Genomic DNA, 17,573 nt, shown 5'->3' with positions numbered 1-17,573 from the left:
GGGGAAAGGGGGTTGGAAATTGGACAGGACAGTCTCCTTTGGCAGGGTACATAGTCGGGGGCAGGCACAGCAGCAGGGCACATACACAGTGCAGTGATGCAGTGACTAGTTGCCCCGGTTAGTCTGGGAGGTTGTTTTGATGTAATGTTGGGGGGGGTGGGTTGCTCTGTGACTTTGTGGCGGGGGAGGGCAGTTACAGATCTTAAGCGCCGGTCCTTAGACAGGATCACAGAGCCACACAGCATGGGATCTGTAACCGTCCTCCCCCTGCCACAAAGTCAAATAGACCTCCCATACACACAGTCCCGATCAGGAGGGTTGACAGGCTCCGTTGAAACAAGCATCCCACCGCAGCGGAGCCTGTCAATCCTTGAGTTTAGAAGCTGCATTCGCATCACAACACTAGACCCGCCCCGCACCACAGTCTGCGTCCCAGTTTTAAAAAATTCCCGCTAAAACAGTATTAAAGAAAACGGTGTGCTTTAACAAAGTAGAACTATTTTTATTTCGACACGTGTGTTGGAGGGGGGGTGAAGGGGGTATGTAACTGGATAGGATAGTCAACATTACCTGGGTAAAGAAACGGGGGCAGGTTTAGCTTCTCAGTACACAAACTATAAAATCACAGGTTACCCTGCTCACTCAGGAACTTTGCTTTCAAAGCCTCCCGGATGCACAGCGCTTCCCGCTGGTCTCTTCTAATCGCCCGGCTGTCTGGCTGTGAGTAATCACCAGCCAGGCTATTTTCGTCAACCTCCCACCCCGCCATAAAGGTCTCCCCCTTGCTCTCACACAGATTGTGGAGCACACAGCAAGCTGCTATAACAATGGGGATATTGGTTTCGCTGAGATCACAGCGAGTCAGTAAGCTTCTCCATCTCCCCTTGAGACGGCCAAAAGCACACTCCACCACCATTCTGCACTTGCTCAGCCGGTAGTTGAAGAGTTCTTTTTCAGTGTCCAGGGCGCCAGTATAGGGCTTCATGAGCCAGGGCATTAGCGGGTAGGCTGGGTCCCCGAGGATGACTATAGGCATCTCCACATCCCCAACAGTTATTTTGTGGTCCGGGAAGTAAATACCTTGTTGCAGCCGTCTAAACAGACCAGAGTTCCTGAAAACACGAGCGTCATGAACCTTGCCCGGCCATCCCACGTAGATGTTGGTAAAACGTCCCCTGTGGTCCACCAGTGCTTGCAGCACCATGGAAAAGTATCCCTTTCGGTTAATGTACTGGGTGGCCTGGTGGTCCGGTGCCAGGATAGGGATGTGAGTTCCATCTATGGCCCCACCGCAGTTTGGGAATCCCATCGCTGCGAAGCCATCTATGATCGCCTCCACGTTTCCCAGGGTCACTACCTTTGGCAGCAGTACATCAACGATTGCCTTCGCTACTTGCATCACAACAACCCCCACGGTAGATTTGCCCACCCCAAACTGGTTCGCGACTGACCGGTAGCTGTCTGGCGTTGCAAGCTTCCACAGGGCTATGGCCACTCGCTTCTGTACACTCAGTGCAGCTCGCAACCGGGTGTCACTGCGCTTCAGGGCAGGGGACAGCAACTCACAAAGTTCCAGGAAAGTTCCCTTCCGCATGCGAAAGTTTCGCAGCCACTGGGATTCATCCCAGACCTGCAGCACTATGCGGTCCCACCACTCAGTGCTTGTCTCCCGTGCCCAGAATCGCCGTTCCACGGCATCAACATGACCCATTGCCACTGTGATGTCCTCGGCGCTGGGTCGCCTGCTTTCTGACAGGTCTGTGCTACTCTCAGACTTCAGGACATCACCGCGGTGCCGTAGCCTCCTTGCCTGACTTTTCTGCATCTGCCTCAGGGAAACCTTTATGATAAGCTGCGAGACGTTGAGAGCGGCCACAACTGCAGCGATGGTCGCAGCGGGCTCCATGCTCGGAGTACAGTGGCGTCCGCGCTGTCAATGACTGGAAAAGCGCGCGAACTGTTTTCCCGCCGGCGCTTTCAGGGAGGGAGGGCGGGAGTGATGGACGGATGACGACAGTTTCCCAAAAGCACCCTCGACTCATTTTGTTACCCAGAAGGCATTGCCGGCTACACCCAGAATTCCAATGGGCAGAGGGGACTGCGGGAACTGTGGGATAGCTGACCACAGTGCACCGCTTCGAATGTCGACGCTATCACCGTTAGTGTGGACGCACAAAGTCGAATTACTGTCCTTAGTGTGGACACACACGTTCGACTTTGCAATATCGATTACAAAAATTCGATGCAAGTAAAATCGAACTACTCTCGTAGTGTAGACAAGGCCTAAGATATAAGATCAGCAGTTGAGCATATTGTGATGGGTTGAATCACAGAAGCCCCCTGGGAGCTGCCACCTGATGTGCCAAGACTACTTCTGCCCCTGCTTTCCCTGCCAGCTTGGGACCCCAGCACTCTGTCTTGCTGAGCCAGACACTCCCGTCTCCTCCAACACTGACCCAGGGTCTGAATTACTTGCCCCAAAGCTGCAGACTTAACTGAAAGCAGCTTACAGAAGTGTTCTTGTCTTTAACGCTCAGATGCTCAACTCTCAATGGGGTCTAAACCCAAATAAATCCATTTTACCCTGTATAATACAGGGTAAACTCATGAATTGTTTGCCCTCTATAACACTGATAGAGAGGTATGCACAGCTGTTTGTCCGTCCCCCCCCTCCCCAGGTATTATTACATACTCTGGGTTAATTAATAAGTAAAAAGTGATTATTAAATACAGAAAGTAGGATTTAAGTGGTTCTAAGTAGTAACAGACAGAACAAAGTGAGTTACCAAGCAAAATAAAATAAAACACGCAAATCTAAGCCTAATACAGTAATACAATTGAGTACAGATAATATCTCCCCCAGAAAGATGTTTCAATAGGTTTCTTTCACAGACTGGATGCCTTCCTAGTCTGGGCACAATCCTTTTCCCTGGTACAGCCCTTGTTCCAGCTCAGGTGGTAGCTAGGGGATTCCTCATGATAGCCCTCCGCTTTGTTCTGTTCCACCCTTTTGCATAAGGCGGGAATCCTTTGTCCCTCTCTGGGTTCCCACCCCCTCCTTCTCAATGGAAAGATACCAGGTTAAAGATGGATTCCAGTTCAGGTGACATGACCACATATCACTGTAAGACTTCATTATCCACTTGCCAGCACACAGGTATACAGAAAGACTTACAGGTAAAACAGAGCCATCTGCAGTCAATTGTCCTGGTTAATGGGAGTCATCAAGATTCCAAACCACCATTAATGGCCTACACTTTGCATAAATTACAATAGGCCCTCAGAGTTATATTTCATATTTCTAGTTCCAGATACAAGATTGGTACAATTATACAAATAGGATGACCACACTAAGTAGATTATAAGCTTTGTACTGATACCTTACAAGAGACCTTTTGCATGAAGCATATTCCAGTTACATTAGCATATTTTCATAAAATCATATAGAGTGCAACATCACACATATTTTGCTGTTTATAACTGCAGTTATCTGCACATCAGGAGTAATAACACTGCTCTACAGCCAAAATGCTTCTGAAATAAATGTAGTCAAACTTTACTAATCCTGGGTCACTGAGAACGAAAATGATGCTTAAAATTGTTGATTGGCTCTAGTTTTCAAGATATGCTATTGGGTCAGTATATACGACCCTTGACTTGGGAATGGCAGAGGATAAGTGAGTTATAAAGGGAAGGGATCTCAATTAAAACCAGAAATGACTAAAATAAATCTTTGACTGGATCTATGAATAAATCTATGACTGGGTTTGGACAGTACTTGCTTTTTAGGCAAAACAATGAATGATGCAATCTGAAGCTGGTATTGCGTCATACATGATATGAATTTCATCATGTTATTCCTAGAAGTCATGGATGATGCAATCATAACGAAGCTTACATCACTCTGCTGAACAAATTCCCTATATCAGCTCTAGAAATCATACAGTGTCGTGCTCTCTTATTTGTCAGTGTTTGATTTTGCAAAGGGATACATTTCTGTTTAGCCAAAGTGAGCAGAGATGCCTCGTACTTGTGTGAACAGTGCAGATAACTTCTGCTATGTTTGTGGTGAAGTGACTTTTGCATCACAAAAGCGCAGTATAACCACTATGGTTAAGAAAGCCTATCACCTTTATTTTGGCTGCAAAATTGGAGCTCAGGACAAGAGGTGGGCCCCACACATATGCTGCAACACTTGTGCAACAAATCTTCGCCAGTGGTTGAACAGGAAAAGGAAATCTATGCCTTTTGCAGTGCCAATGATTTGGAGAGAGCCAACAGATCATACCAGCAATTGTTACTTCTGCATGGTGCCTCCAGTTGGGAAAGGTGTGTCAAAGAAGAAAAAGTGGGCTGTGCACTATCCAAACATTCCATCAGCTATACGCCCAGTACCCCACGGAGAAGGACTGCCGGTTCCTGATGCACCAGAATCATTCTCACTTGAGTCAGACGAGGAAGAGGAAGAGGATGAAACTTCTGGTCCTGAACCAGTAATGTCACAGGACCCACATTTTCTCCCATCCTCCTCCTCTGAACCACACCTGATAACACAAGGTGAACTGAATGACCTTGTCAGGGATTTGGAACTACCCAAGAGTAAGGCAGAGCAGTTGGGCTCCAGACTACAGCAGTGGAATCTCCTGGCAGGTGATGTTAGGGTTTCCATGTTCCGTGACCGTCAAAAGGATCTTGTCCCATTCTTCTTCATGGAAGGTGATCTTATAGCCTGCAACAGCATCGATGGTGTCATGGCAGCCCTCAACATCGTTCACGATCCAGATGAGTGGAGACTGTTCATTGATTCATCGAAGACGAGTCTTAAAGCTGTTTTACTGCATAATGGCAATGTTTTGCCATCAATTCCAGTTGGTCATGCAGTCCATATGAAGGAAACCTATGACAACATGAAACAACTTTTGAGGTGTATAAACTATGACCAACATCAGTGGCAGCTTTGTGGCGATTTGAAGGTTGTTGCTCTCTTGCTTGGTCTGTAGACTGGATACACAAAGTACTGCTGTTTTCTCTGCGAATGGGATAGTCATGCAAGAGATTCCCACTACATCAAGAAAGATTGGCCACTCCGACAGTCATTGGAGCCTGGGAGGAAAAGTGTTCAGCATCCACCTTGAATCAAGGAAGACTTTGTTACCACCCTTGCACATCAAGCTGGGTGTGATGAAGAACTTTGTCAAGGCCACTGACAAAACACAAGCAACTTTCAAGTATCTCCGTGGAAAATTTCTAAGGTTAAGTGAAGCTAAGATAAAGGAAGGTGTCTTTGTTGGTCCTCAGATTCGTGAACTTCTTCGAGATGATGCATTTGACCATGCACTGCATGGCAAGGAAAAGACGGCATGGAAAGCCTTCCAGTTAGTGGCAATAAATTTTCTCAGAAACAACAAGGCAGACAACTACAGGTTGTTGGTGGAAAACCTCCTCAAGGCATACAAAAGCCTTGGTTGCAACATGTCACTAAAGATACATTTTTTGCACTCTCATCTGGATTTTTTTCCACCGAACTGCGGAGCAGCGAGCGACGAGCATGGCGAGCGATTTCACCAGGACATTGCAACAATGGAGAAACGCTATCAGGGCAAATGGAGCCCATCAATGCTTGCAGACTATTGCTGGACAGTGACAAGAGATGCTCCATTTCATGAATACAAGAGACAAGCCAAGAAGCGCCGAGCAGACACTGAATAGGACTAAACTATGTACAGAATAGTTTTTTTGCCTTTTGTTTCATAATAAATTGTATTTATATAACCCTTTTGCTGATTTTTAAAGTGTTACATAAACAGTACAGGTGAAATATTATCATGTAAAGCAACCATAAACACATGAAAAGACCTAGGTTTACAATTTATGATTAAAACTCTATCATCTACACAATATACATAGACATAAAATGTAAAAAACTTAAATATCTTAGAAACAGTAGCCAGTTGTTTTAATTGTCATATTTGAATTCAGCACATCAAAATACATAATAAATAGCACATTTTATCTCTGAAGCAGACAACTTCTCAAAAATTGTAGACCAGTGTAATCCATGATGCTTCTTACCTACTTTTTATTATGGAATTTTCTAAGCATATATTTGTAATTAAAAATTTTAGTTGCTTATACTTTTTAAAATCAAAATAGATATGCAAATAGGATTCTATTTGATTCGATTCTCGAATCTAATGTACAATGCTAGATTTTTATATTACTGCTCTTCATATAGAAACCTAACTTTCCTGTCTGTCACATCGAGGTCACATAGAGAACAAATGATACAGAAGCACATACAGGTTATCTGTTTTCATTCTAACCCTTTCAATCTTGTTCTGATTCACTTTCAAGCCTTTCCATTTGAAGTTTCTAAAGTATTGGGTTAAGGATCATGTATTCCAGCCTCTCAATGAAATTCATAGAAAAAAGATCATTCCATACTGCACATGGTGGGTAGGTCAGTGCAGTTGCGATACTTCACTTGGAACTGCACTATATGTTCAGTGTTGGCACAGAACTGCCAGCATCTTTTGTTATTTGTCCTCTTCTTTCAGTTCCACTGTGCATCCTTCTCTGTGACTTTGCTCTGCCTTTCTGACAGAAGTAGCAGGAGTGAGACTATGACCCTACCACAGGGTTAATAAACATTTGCTGACAGTCTCTTTTAGATAAACTGTATAAAGTACTGCAAATTTGATCACTGTAGATTTCCAGTTCTCTCAAAACACAGGCTTTTTACTTCTTATGTACTGATTTAGAAAACTGTTGCTAGTAATTCACTTACAATTTAAATTACAGAGCTAGACATTAATATGTAAAGCAGCAGAAACTGTAGCATGATCACCGACAGCGTTACTGCTGTAGTTTCAAGAGAAATATGTAATATAGAATAATTCACAACAAGATTATGAAAATATGTATCGGAAGTAAACCTAAAATATTGACTAGAAGTAAAAAGAGAAAATATGGAGATTACAATGCTTTATCATGTCTACAACTTTATGATTCACAGAATCAAAGACAAATAATCTAAATCAGGAGATTTTTTGGGGGGGGGAAGTTGCATAAAGAGAACAGTGAAAATGAAATAAAATGCCCCTTAATTCCACACAGGACACATTCCCCATCTAGTGGATATCCTTTGTGCTTTCACCTTCCCTGCCAACTCTCTACAAGTAAAACAGAGATGTGGGACAGTATGGCAAATAGCTCAGCAGATTCATACATATTGTACAGCTATTGTATCTGCTTCACAGGTGTCTGATTGTTTTTGCCATCAAGCTAGCAGCAGATTTTTGGAGGTTTGGGAGAAAGGAGGAAGAAGTTACCCACAGTTGTTTCAAAAAAGATAGATAACGGACAGCAGACCCTAATAATCAATACCCCAAACAGACAAAATAATTAAGTCAAAACCCTCCCCCCACCAGACAGTGTGTCACTATTTTAGTCTCTACTCCTCTCTTCAACTGATGAATAATTGGTTTTAACACCAGATGACCTCTACAGATACAGTGGGGTTCAGCCAGTCTGCAGGTGGGTAGGCGTGCTTCACCTTGTCATGCTGCCATTTTGTCCAATAAATTTCATAAGCCTAACTCCCTTACCCTGCTAGCTCAGTTCCCTCTCATACAAAAAGCCAGTCAGCTAGTCTGGTTCCACTCTTCAGGGCAAGCCCAAACCTTTACCCTTTGTTCTCAGATATTTCACATTGTACAAGAAACTTTTAGAAATGGTTCAGACTGGACTAAAATATTTTATTGGTATGATTTTTCATAAACACTAGTATGTAAATCCAGGTTGTCTGAATCTTGTACACACACACACACACACACACACACACACACACACAGAGAGAGAGAGAGAGAGAAATCCATTAAAAATAATCCTGTAATTCAGAGGATTGTGACTTCATCCATTAGTTATGAGGTAGGAAACAGTTGTGCAAGGACAGCAAAGAAATGATTCCTGTCAATCTCTCCCTTGGACACTTAACCAATGAAAGGTTTTTAATATTTATGTATCAGTAGCATGGTGGGAAAAACAGCAAATAAAAACACTGGAAAATGGTTCAATGGTTTTAAAAGCATTCCCCCTTATCTTTTGTGCCATTTGCAAACTTTATCAGTGATGATTTTGTGTTTTCTTTCAGGTCACTGATTAACATTTTTAACAGTGTAGGGCCAAGAATCGATTCCTTCGGGAACCTGCTAGAAACATATCCACTTGACCATGATTCCCCACTTACAATTACAATTGAGACCTATCAGTTAGCCAGTTTTTAATCCATTTAATGTATGCCACGTTAGTTTTCTCATTTTTGTTTTTTAATCAAAATGTTGTGCATCAAGTCAAATGCCTTACAGAAGTCTATTCAATCAACACTATTACCTTTATCAAATTTATAATCTCATTAAAAATATACCAACCAGTAGTGTGCTAATTATTTTATTAACAACATATTTTAACTCTTGTAAAAACTGGCTAATGGAATGAACTAGAAGTAAACAGTAGTTATAACTTCAGTAATTTTAGGTTCTTTCCACAGTTTTGGCCAACTTCTGCAGAACTTAAGTTTTAGGTAGCACCCCCATTGTAAGAGATAGCTTGTGGTTTCCTAGATAACCCAGCCTACAGAAAAGTATCAACCCCTTTAACAGCAATGATGTAACCTTTGCCACTGGGTCCCAAAATTTACCTCACGACTTCACACTGACAAATTGACTTCACAGCCTATTTGGGATCATTTATGTTGAATACTTCCTCTAACCAAGCCAGGAGAGCAGCCAGCATATAAATATGTTTTAACAAGCATTTTAAAAACTGGTTTTCAGCTACTGTGAAGCATGCTGCCTTTTCTGGCTTTGTAGAGATGCCCAATATGCATCATTCTGAGATTTTACAGGTACCAAATATCTTAGTGTGACGGCTTTCTCTTTGGTGCTCATAAGATACCATACATCATCACTCAGAGTTTGCTACAGAAATCCCAGAAGAGTCAAAATAATTAAATGGGGCTGTAACGGGGTTGCACACACCTCTCACAAGTGCCCCCTGGCCAAGTGCATGTGCCTGCACTCTCACTCTACCTGTTTGTGGTGGGTCTTTGCTGACTCAGCCCTCCAGCCAAGTCATACACAGTCTGTTTGTGAGATAAAAGCAAAGCAAAGCTCTTTCATGGTACAAGTCCAACAGGGACCTCTCTGAGTGCCCTCTGTAACGTTTCCCTCAGTTTGTCCCTGCTCCGGAATAGGGCAGTGCCCCAGGACTCTTTCCCTGGAGGCAATGTCTTCACCCTTTCAGGGCCTTTCTGGCCCCAGTGCTTCATCTGGGCCACTACAGTTCAATCCCCTTTGTGGGATACCTCAAAGTCCAGGCCACTTTCACAGTGGCTGGTGGGAGGGACCCAGGCCCACCCTCTACTCTGGGTCCCAGCACAGGAACCCTATAGATAGCAGCTGTCTGCAATGTCCCTTTAGATAAACTGTGTTGCTGCTATAATTCCCTGGGCCATTTCCCCATGGCTCTCGCACATTCTTCACCCTTACCGCAGGGCCTTGTCTTGTGGAGTCCCAGCAGCCATCCAGGAGCCTTCCAGCTCTAGCAAGGAACTGAACTCACTCTGGTCCTGCAGTTCTTCTTATACTAGCCTGCGGGACCCTGATTGGCTGCTTCCCACACAGCCACTCTAGGCAGCTCGGAGGACCTCTCCACTGCACTTTTCCAGGGCAGGGTGTGGTGGGGCCACAAAGCCTCCAACAGGGGGCCTCAGGGCTTAGTCCAGCCCGTCACAGGGGTTAAACTTTCTAAAATTAATCTTTGTGCTGAATGCATGCATGTCCTGGTTTATGGGTGCATTTAATACATAGTTTTCATAACCATCATAACCAACAGCCCTGGTTTCACACAGGCAGGCCCACGTTTTACCAACCAGTCCTTAGAAACTACAGTGCTGGCCAAAGTCACAGGCTTATGAGACACAGCAGAAAGAGGCAGTAGCAGTATAGGACCGTAAGACAACAGCATCTCTCTTGCCTGCTCAGCAGCTTCTTCTCCACCCCCTGTTGGTTGCCTCACCTAAAGCCAGTTACAATCCTGCCCCCCAGCAGCTCTTGCTAATCTATTCTGCCTGATGCTGAGAGATAGCCAGGGAGCAGCAGCTGGCATTCTGAAGCCAGCCCCATATTCTATAAGGTTTGGTAGCTGAAGAGGAAGCCTGCTCAAGAGCAGAGAATCCCTGTAGTGGGGCAGAAAGGCAGAGGCAGAGAAACCTGTGGAAATGGCAAGAAGTGGGGGCAGAGAGACCATCATTCACAAAGCTCTCCAGCAGCTGGAAGACAAACTGCCCCCAGACTCTTAGGCTTTGTCTACACACAACAGCTATACCACTGTAACTACACTGGTGCAGGAAGGGGAGTAAACTATACCAGTATAAAGCACCTTTATACCACTATAACTGCATCCACATGTGAATATAATTTTTGCTGTAATAGTTATATTCACACACTAACCAAATGCCAGTACAAAAATTTTATATAAGTCAAACATATACGAAGACAGGGTCCATGCACAAAGCAAATGTTGCTTATTGTGACAATTCAGTTCATTTACGCTTGTAAAACGCTCCCAGGAAGTACTAAAGTTCACCAGAAAGCACACAAAGCCAATGGCTGGGGACCTAGCAGCCTACGGAATCTACATTTATTTAGAAAACTGACCCTTAGAAAACTTTTTATAAATGTTAGTAAATATGGATTGACCCCCACCACACACACAACCAGGGATCCACTTCTGCAGCAGGAGGCTGGTACTGATCTGACCATCTCCACACACATTTTTATTTAAAATAAGTTAGTTAACTTTAGGTGTGCTCCAGATAATATGTCAGCTGCATGCAGAATTCTATAATCATAATGAATAAAAGCCATTAGGAGATAGGGAGGGGTAAGAGATCCCCCAAAATTGTTGCTTAGTCCCATCCAAAAGTTGCTCTGAGCAGTCACTGAAACAACACTATAAATGTTAGTGTTTTGTTAAATCACTCTCTAGGCATTGTGCTAAAGAAAAATCCAGAAGCTATGCTTGAACAACAACTACAAACCAGATGCATCAACAGCTGAGGTTCAGTTCTCTATGAGAATTTCTGTTCTTAAAGTTATTTTGTGTTCTTCCCACAGCGATTTAGACCACTACATGGGTTGACAAAATATGTTTCCTGAACATTATTTGCATTAGCAAACTCCAACTGATTTCATACTTTCTCTAACATCCATATTTCACCATGTTCTGACTCAGCTATGAAATAATAAACATACTCTATGGAGATGTAATTTGGGGGATTATGTGACTCAGTTCCTTTGATTCATCAAAATGCTCACAGAGCATGGATATGGACCACAACATGGGTGCATTTAGCACAAAGATTAATTTTAGAAAGGTTTGTTACATGTTTTAGTACCTTTACTGCCTTACAAAATCAGCTGTGTTCGAAGGAAAACATTTTAAATACTGTAGATAAATTCTGTCCTAGAATAATATTTGAGCTTTCATGCAATATATTTTCCTGTAATATGAGAAATTTACATTAATATTTTCCATCTTGAATGCTGTATTCAAGTTATGCTATTTTCATTGTATCTGAAATTATACCTATTGCACTTGTAATTGACAGAAAGTTAAGGGAATCTACTGTTTAATTTACAATTAAAGTTCAACTGCAGCTAAGGAGAATAACTGCAATACGCAGGTGCCTCCAAGTGATATACTGGTGAACTGCAGAACTTTATCACAAGATAGATAGCTACAAGCGTTTACATTTATTAACTGTTGCTAAATGCTGCAAGTCAAAACAAAAAGTAATAAAATAAAAATAAGAATCCATAATTTAATACATAACTATTGTACTTTTACATCAATAGAATTAAATAGCACGTTCCGTTTTTTCTCTTACAAAGACTAGGCAATGTTTGAAATGCTGCAGTCAATTGATGATCCTGATATAGAATTATTCTACTTAACGGCCAGGGGGCAAATTTGTCACGTACACATGGGAAACATATAGTGTCAGCTATAGGTTGTCTTAACTCAGGAAGTTCCTTCGAGAGGAAATGTAGCCAAATTCCAAACCTATAGACAATGGAACTCCCTGTGCCTGTATCCTATAGATAACTAACTACTTAGTTTGCAAAATAACAAGGGTGGGGGGCAAGTAAATGAACAATAAGGGGTCATAAGAGGGGCAGATACATGTAGCTTGCTAATTATGTATGGTAATGATGGCAAATTTTGGCCAATCATAGAGCGATAGATTATCATAAGCAACTGCATATAATGCTTTGGTGTAAGTGTTTTCTTTGTTCTTGCTGACTTATGAGCTCAAACCCAATTGCAATTGAAATAAACGGATCGCCCCTCCCAGGGCTCCTTGCTTGGCTAGCTGTGTCCGTCTCTCCTTATTCCTCAGCTGGAACGGACAGAAATTTCTATGACAATCCCATTAAATAAACAGCTGATGTTATTGTAAATTAAATTTCTCAGTAAAAGGGCTCACAAGGAAAAAAATATAAATTGGTTCGAATACAAAAGTATCTGTCAAGGGCATGTGGCTGCCCCTGATCTGCTCTACGTTGTTATTGACTGAACGATGGAAGCAGTCACTTGCTGCATACTGGGGGTGGTACTGCATGACTTCTGTATAACAGACCTGGAATATGCAGATGACACAGCTATATCTGAATCCTGATGAACTAATCTCATCAATGTACTGAATACATTTATGGAAGATGCAAGTAAACTTGGTCTTCAGGTCAACTGGAAGAAGACCAAACTGATGAAAGTGGATGATGGACCTCTACTTCTACCCACTTGTAATCGATGGACAAGAAGTTGAATTCATCAGCTCATTAGAGCATCTTGGCTCTGTTGTTACCAAGGAGAGAGATTGCTTTACTAACATGAAACATTGCAAGAGAGTTCTCCAAGTGAAGGAAGAATGACTACGTGACCCTTGGGGTGAGTTTGTTGTCTGTTCATTTGTTTGTTGTATGCCTGCTGCTTGCAGTGTGCCTGCTTGACTGAAGTTTATAATGCAATCTGTTTGGGGGGCCATATGCCGAGCCTACTGGCCTGCTTGTCTAGTAGTTTCTTAACAAGGCTTTGACCCCTAATTCCTTTAGCAGCCCTTAACCAGGGAGTGAAACTACCCAGGGAGAACACTAGTTACAAAAAGCCAACTCCTAAGTGACCGGAGGAGCTAGTGAACAGGGGAGTTTTGCAAAGGAGTTTAGAAAGGGAGTGAGAGACACAGATATACCTAACATTCTCTAACACCCCACACATAAAAAAACAAAAATCAAAACAAAAACAAAAAGCTACAAGAGTAAAAATAATGCAGGCAGAAGTCTAGCAGCATAGTGAGGGCTATTCAATTTATTGCACGAATGCAGCATGCATAATTACCTGCCTTGTAAATAGATAGGAATGACAGAGTAGGTTATGCTGGTGAAGGAGTGGCACTATATGTGAAAGAATGCATAGAAAGAGTCAAATATAGTAAAAAACTTAAATGAATCATACTGTACCCTAGAATCTCTATGGACAGAAATACTATTCTTGATTAATAAAAGTACAGTAGTAGGACTATACTACTGACCACCTGATTAGTTTGGTGATGGTGAAATGTTCAGGGAGATTAGAGAGGCTATAAAAATAGAAAATTCAATAATAATGGGGGATTTCACCTATCCCCATATTTACTGGGTACACGTCACCTCAGGGCGGGATGCAGAGATAACATTTTTAGACACTATTAATGACTGATTCGTGGAGCAGCTAGTCCTGGAACCCACAAGGGGAGAGGCAATTCTTGATTTAGTCCTAAGTGGAGCACAGGATCTGATCCAAGAGGTGAATACAGCTGGACCACTTGGTAACAGTGACCATAAGGTAATTAAATGTAACATCCTTGGGGTGGGAGGGGAAATACCAAACAACCCCACTACAGTATCATTTAACTTAAAAAAGGGGAACTATAAAAAAATTAGGAAGCTACTTAAATGGAAATTAAAAGGAACAGTCACAAGAGTAAAATGCCTGCAAGCTACATGGAAATTTTTTAAAAACATCATAACAGGCTCAAATTAAATGTATACCCCAAATAAAAAAATTAGTAGGTAGTACCAAAAAAATGCCACCATGGGTAAACAACAAAGTAAAAGACTTGGGTAGAGATAAAAAGGAATCCTTACAAAATTAGAAGTCAAATCCTACTGAGGAAAATAGAAAGGTGCATAAACTCTGGCAAATCAAGTACAAAAGCATAAATAGGCAGGCCAAAAAAGAATTTGAAGAACAACAAGCAAAAGACATAAAAACTAAACAGCAAAAAATGTTTTAAGTGCATCAGAAGTAGGAAACCTGTCAAAGGGTACGTCTACACTTACCTCCGGGTCCGGCGGCAGGCAATCGATGTTCTGGGATCGATCCCGGAAGTGCTCGCCGTCGACGCCAGTACTCCAGCTCGGTGAGAGGAGTACGCGGCATCGACGGGGGAGCCTCCCTGCCCCGTCTGGACCCGCGGTAAGTTCGGACTAAGGTACTTCGAATTCAGCTACGTTATTAACGTAGCTGAATTTGCGTACCTTAGTCCGAAGTGGGGGGTTAGTGTGGACCAGGCCAAACAAACACTGGGGCCACTGGGTGATCGAGGTGTTAAAGGAGCACTCAAGGAAGACAAGGCCATTGCAGAGAAGCTAAATGAATTATTTGCATTGGTCTTCCCTGCAGAGGATGTGAGGGAGATTCCCACACCTGAACCATTATTTTTAAGTGACAAATCTGAGAAACTGTCCCAGATTGAGATGTCGAGAGAGGAGGATTAGGAACAAATTGATAAATTAAACAGTAATAAGTCACCAAGACCAGATGCCATTCACCCCACAGTTCTGAAGGAACTCAAATATGAAATCAAGCTCTGTACCAGAGGACTGGAGGATAGCTAATGTAATGTCAATTTTTAAAAAAAGGCTCTATAGGCAATGCTGGCAATTATAGGCCAGTAAGCCTAACTTCAGGACCAGGCAAATTGGTTGAAACTATAGTAAAGAATAGAATTATCAGATACATAGCTGAACATGATGTGTTGGGGAAGAGTCGGCATGGATTATGTTGAGGGAAATCATGCCTCACCCAGTGGTGCTGGAAAAATTTTTTATAGTGGGGGCGCTGAAGGCAGAAACCATGTATTTGGGTTATTATTACCACTTCAAGCCAGGGAGTGCAGCAGCACCCCTAGTTCCAGCACCTCACTAATCTATCAGAATTCTTTGAGGAGTCAACAAACATTTGGGCAAGGGTGATCCAGAGATCAGAAAGCTTTTGACAAGGTCCTTTACCAAAGGCTCTTAAGCAAACCAAGCAGTCACAGGATAAGAGGAAAGGTCCTCTCATGGATCAGTGAACTGGTTAAAAGACAGCAAACAAAGGGTAGGAATAAATGGTCAGTTTTCACAGTGGAGAGATGTAAATAGGAAGGTCCCATAGGGATCTGTACTAGGACCAGTGCTGCTTTTATAATATTCATAAATGATCTGGAAAGGGAGGAATCAGTGAAATAGGAAAGTCTGCAGATGATACAAAATTACTCAAGATAATTAAGTCTAAAGCCAACTGGGAAGAGCTACAAAGGAATCTCACAAAACTGAGTGACTGGGAAATAATGGCAAATGAAATTCAGTGCTGATAAATGCAAAGTAATGCACATTGGAAAACATAATCTCAACTATACATACAAAATGATGGGATCTAAATTAGCTGTTACTGCTCAAGAAAGAGATCTTTGGGTCATTGTGAATAGTTCTGTGAAAACATCCGCTCAGTGTGCAGCAACAGTCAAAAAAGCTAACAGAATGTTAGGAACCATTAGGAAAGAGAACGATAATAACACAGAACCCTGGTTGAGAACCTGTGAAGTAGGGATTATACCAGAGTTATAGTGAAACCTTGCTAAAGAAGTAGTACCCCTGAACCACTCACTTCAAACCTAAACCTATCATAAATCTAGTAGAAAATAATAAATAGTAATTTCATTCACTTGAGGCTCCTCAGACCTGACAATTTCTGCTAGTTTGGGATTTAATAAATGTTTTGCTTCATCATACTTTGGTAAGGAAGATAATTTACCCAGTATCTGGAGTTCTCCAAAGGTAATGGCTCTGCAGGGGACCCACACACAATGCCTCACATGTCCAGGACCAATTTAAAGCCATGAGGTTGGGGGAGGAGGGAGTGAACACAGTGACTCCAGGAAGCAAATTCTCCAACAGAAGATGTAGAGGATTAGTACCTCTTAGAGTCTTTGGGAGCCAGTAGTGACAAGGCGGATCACCGGCCTGCAGAGAGCGCTCCGGGCTGGATTGAGCTGATTCCCTGGAGTAACCAGCAGGAGGCGCCGCAGGGGTGAGTCCGACCTCTTACACCAACATTAATGTTACCTTCTGAGCCAATGTCCAAGTCATCATGGAAAATTTGATTCCTCACATAGGTTACTGAGTGGATCCAAGCTTAAGGAAAAGAGCCTATTTCTGGATGAAAAAATTATCCATTTGAGGTGTCAGACATGAAGCAACCAGTATCAAGTCCAATGGAAACACACAGTTCTAGATTACAGGGAAAATATACTTTTTAAAGTCCCCGTCTCTAAAATTGTCAGAGTGATGAGAATATAGTTCTATACAACAAGAAATTTCATCCAATAATATTAGACATGCACCCAAATTTGATTTCACATGCAGAAATGTTAACATTCCTTGGAAGTGTTAAGTCTGTGATATTTTGTGATTCTATTGAGATTATAAAATAAATTGATGAAAATTTGTCCATTTTCAGGTAGAGACAAAATTAAGACTTGTTGAGACTAAATAAAAAAAAATGTTATCAATTAAAAGTACAGTAGCCATGGTAGCTTTCACTTTACTATTTCTATAGTCATTACCTCTCCTTTCTCATTAGACAAGCAGGCATCGAATTTTATCATCAAAAACAGAAAACATCTTCTTCTGTATTTCCTGCTGGTTTAGCTACCAGCTTCTCTTAGGTCCCCTCCAACAATCTAACTGAGTCTTTATGCTGGTATCCGGACTACATCACTAAAGTGATGGGCATGGTATAAAAACCTAGACAGATTAGACAAACCCTGGGGAAAGTCACCTGAAGGAGACAGACCCACAAAAGAGAAGCAGGAATTCTGAAATTTTCTTACCTTGTTCTTTTCTTGCCCAGCTTGATTGCGTTAAAGGCTACATATAATTGGCTGGAGCATTACAGAGTTAGATATCACATCAATTGAACTGTATCATTTTTGGGGATTTCTCTCTTTGCATTTTATAACAACTTTTTAATATTCAAGTAAATAAACATGATATTTTCATGAAGGTCACTAAGCATGGAATGGAAATGCATTATGAGTGGTGCAGATTTTAATAGACCTCCTCAAGAAAGATCTTGTGGAACATATTATTTTCCTTTATTGTCAGGAGTAAGCAGTTTTGGTACATTGAAGAAAAGGAAAACTGTTA

General features: G+C 42.1%; 1 protein-coding gene across 21 annotated transcripts in view; it reads right to left on the bottom strand.

Moving 5' to 3' along the window:
* NEK11 (NIMA related kinase 11) overlaps positions 1 to 17,573 on the bottom strand; it is a 200,073-nt gene that overhangs the window by 172,781 nt on the left and 9,719 nt on the right. The window contains exon 1 of one of the 21 annotated variants that reach the window (XM_065583627.1): positions 9,549 to 9,666. The exons of the other annotated variants lie outside the window; for them this stretch is intronic. Coding sequence (XP_065439699.1) covers positions 9,549 to 9,583 — 35 coding nt within the window. The 5' untranslated portion in view covers positions 9,584 to 9,666. Of the gene's footprint in view, positions 1 to 9,548; positions 9,667 to 17,573 lie in introns of those variants that run through there. 21 annotated transcript variants of the gene reach the window in all.

The sequence above is a fragment of the Chrysemys picta genome, chromosome 2, assembly GCF_011386835.1.
Source record: "Chrysemys picta bellii isolate R12L10 chromosome 2, ASM1138683v2, whole genome shotgun sequence".
Lineage (NCBI taxonomy): Eukaryota > Metazoa > Chordata > Testudines > Emydidae > Chrysemys > Chrysemys picta.
This window is presented reverse-complemented; position numbering and strand designations above follow the sequence as displayed.